Below are 2890 nucleotides of genomic sequence, written 5' to 3'. Positions count from 1 at the left end.
AACTATGTCTTTGAAACACATGTTAGCTATTTTTTTTTTTAATAATGCTTTTAATTTGTATGAATTAAATATAAAGCCTTACTATGTCCAACAAAAACGAAAATAATATAAAACCTTACTAAAGCAACACTTGAATGAATAATTTCAATTAGCAAGATATTTAAGCACTTTTTGCATAATTAATAACAACTAAAAGTATCTATCAAGAGACAAATAAGATGCCAAATTAATTAAAATAATAAGCCTGTTTAGGCTCCATCCAACACTTCTAATTATCCTTCTCCTCACTGAACCAAAAGAAAGAACATGCGCACCCCAAGAAAACATCCTCAACTTGTTGCTTATTTCCTGGAATATTGTCTTAATATTTGGACCCTCGAATCCAAACAATTGAATAGAACTTTCAACTTTCCCATTGCTGTTTTGTTTTGAAACAATAGACAATAGTCCTATGTAACGTAGTGCACAAAAAGCATGCCCCATGTGAGTGTAACTACTAACTACATATTTTACGCCAAAATATCAGAAAGTCATAAAACAACAATTTCAGCATTCTGACACATCCAAAGAGTTTTTTAATATTGCAAGAGTTCTTTATATGCAATAAGTCCACATTCTTTGTCTTTATATGCATCTTTTCCAATTAAAATAAAATAAATATGTATATATAAGTAGGTTGTGTTAAGGTTAATTAATACATTCCCCCAAAAACCATGAAACTTGAGAATTGCTACACTCTCATTGTTTGTGGTAGTGCATTGATGACAACACAAAAGAAGAAAAAGAAGAAAAGGGCAAGCCTAAGAACATTGTGGAGGAAGATCAAGAGGGAAAAGAGGAGGTTTCTGATGAGTTCTTCAACGGTGGTTCATTTCCAATATGATCCCAGCTCCTACTCACACAACTTTGATGATGGTTATTCCACCGACCCAGATTGCATTTCTCGCTCTTTTTCATCTCGATTTGCAGCACTTCCCTCCAAGATTTTTTTCAAGAATAATAATGCTCAAATGGTGGATGATGTAGATAATAACAAGTTTAAGAGCAGCAGAGTATTATAGTAGTTGTGTTTTTTTCTCTTTATTGTTATTATTTAGTTCTATTTATCGTTCAAGTGAATTATGATGTTGTTGCATGAAAATTAATCTCTCTTAATTTGTTTATCATCTTTTTTCTTATCAAACTTCGGCTCAAATTTATGGATATGGAAGGCTTGGATGTGATCTGCCAAGATATGGAGTTATGGCGTACAAGACAAAAATGTGGAATAGCTTTTTCTGAGTCAAAGGAAGAACAACTCGGACCATACGAGTTCTTTTGTCATGAAATTTTGCTTCACAAATCGTATGGTCCGATTTGCAGCTGATAGAATTTGAAATCTGAAACGTGGAATTCGGACCTTCCGTTTTTCTTGTTCTAGGTGATTTTTTTTTACGTTTTGAGGGACACAACTCGTAGAGTCCAAGTTCTGCTCTGATCTCACAACGAGGTGAAACACCTCTCCTCCCTATGCGCGAGTCCAACACTTCCTTTACTTCCATATTTAAATTAAGAAGCATCAAACTTCATCTAAAATACCATTCAAGAGAACGCTCAAAACTCAAAAGTTCATAATTAACCTGAGATTGAATTGTTTTATTGAACAAAATGATTACAAACTTAATTAAAATAAGCTTGCTTATCATGCATTGCACAAATTAAAGTAGAACTGATTTGATGGTCCTGTACTTGTTTATCTTTAATCAGAATCACTAGATCTTGCTATCTAGAAAAAGCACTTTATGTGAATGGACTAGTGATTTTTTTTTTCTTGGCTTCTTGCAATAACCAATTAATGAGAAGCCAAAAAAGGATATAAAGTGGTGAAGAAGCATTTTATATTTTGGTTGAAGTGTTAATTAAATATTCCATTAGACCATCACAACCTATACGTATATATAACGTAATGTTAGAAAAAAAGAAAAAATTATTCTAAAGACAAACAGAATATAAAAAAATCAAGTAGAATATAGATAGCATATATAGGAGATATAGGAGCATTTTTCTTGCATCCTAATCTCTACTTTGGATTCGGTTACCACATAGAGCTATCACTATCAATGAAGGGTCTCATAGAGCTCATGGAATTTTATTTAATATTTATATCCTTTTGATTTTATTAATTATTATCATTAATTGGTATCATATTTTGGACCAAGTTGGCCATATAAATGCTAATAGTACATTATACCCATCAATTAGAAATAAAGTTAGAGACTCTGAATTAGAGACAGTAACCACAAATATCTATTAGGGTTTAGTACGATTTTGATTCTTAAAGTAGTGTTTGATAGAAAGACAAAGAATAAAAGATTAGTACTGAGAGAGAGATATTTAGAGATAGAGACTGAAATAAATCTCAGTATTCTGTTTGATGCAAAGTGGGAGACAAAAATTAAAACAAGAATGAAGTTCTAACTTAATTTGTAGAAAGGGTAAAATTAAAATTAATTAATTGAAATGAGGGTATTTTAAGTATAAAAGTTTATTAAAGTTTCAGTCTCCATCTCTAAAAATTTCAATTCCTTGTGTCCCTACTTTTTGGAGGTATTGAAATTTTGGGACAGAGAGACAAAAATTTTAGTACTAGTTTTTGAACCAACAAATATGATACTGATGAATCTCAGTCTCCTTGTCGCTGTCCCAGTACCTTAAAACAAACGCTACCTATAGGCCAAAAATTTTTTTTGTTCCTATTTTTTTGTTTGCATACAAAATAGTTTCTAAAGTTTAACTTAGTTTTAAAATCGTCTCTAAAATTTAACTTGGTTTTAAATTTTTGACAGCGAAAACAGAGGCAGAAATAGATTTAGACGGCTTCTTTTTCTTCTTCTCTTTTTTTTTCGTTGGA

General features: G+C 31.3%; 1 protein-coding gene across 1 annotated transcript in view; it reads left to right on the top strand.

Moving 5' to 3' along the window:
• The window catches only part of LOC107610314, a 2102-nt gene extending 1219 nt beyond the window's left edge, over nt 1-883 (top strand). Inside the window, exon 3 of the mRNA XM_016312377.1 lies at nt 755-883. Coding sequence (XP_016167863.1) covers nt 755-883 — 129 coding nt within the window. The remainder of the gene's footprint in view (nt 1-754) is intronic.

This window comes from Arachis ipaensis, chromosome B08 (assembly GCF_000816755.2).
Source record: "Arachis ipaensis cultivar K30076 chromosome B08, Araip1.1, whole genome shotgun sequence".
Taxonomy (NCBI): Eukaryota; Viridiplantae; Streptophyta; class Magnoliopsida; order Fabales; family Fabaceae; genus Arachis; species Arachis ipaensis.
The sequence above is the reverse complement of the archived record's forward strand: the minus strand, read 5'-3'. Positions and strand labels throughout refer to the sequence as shown.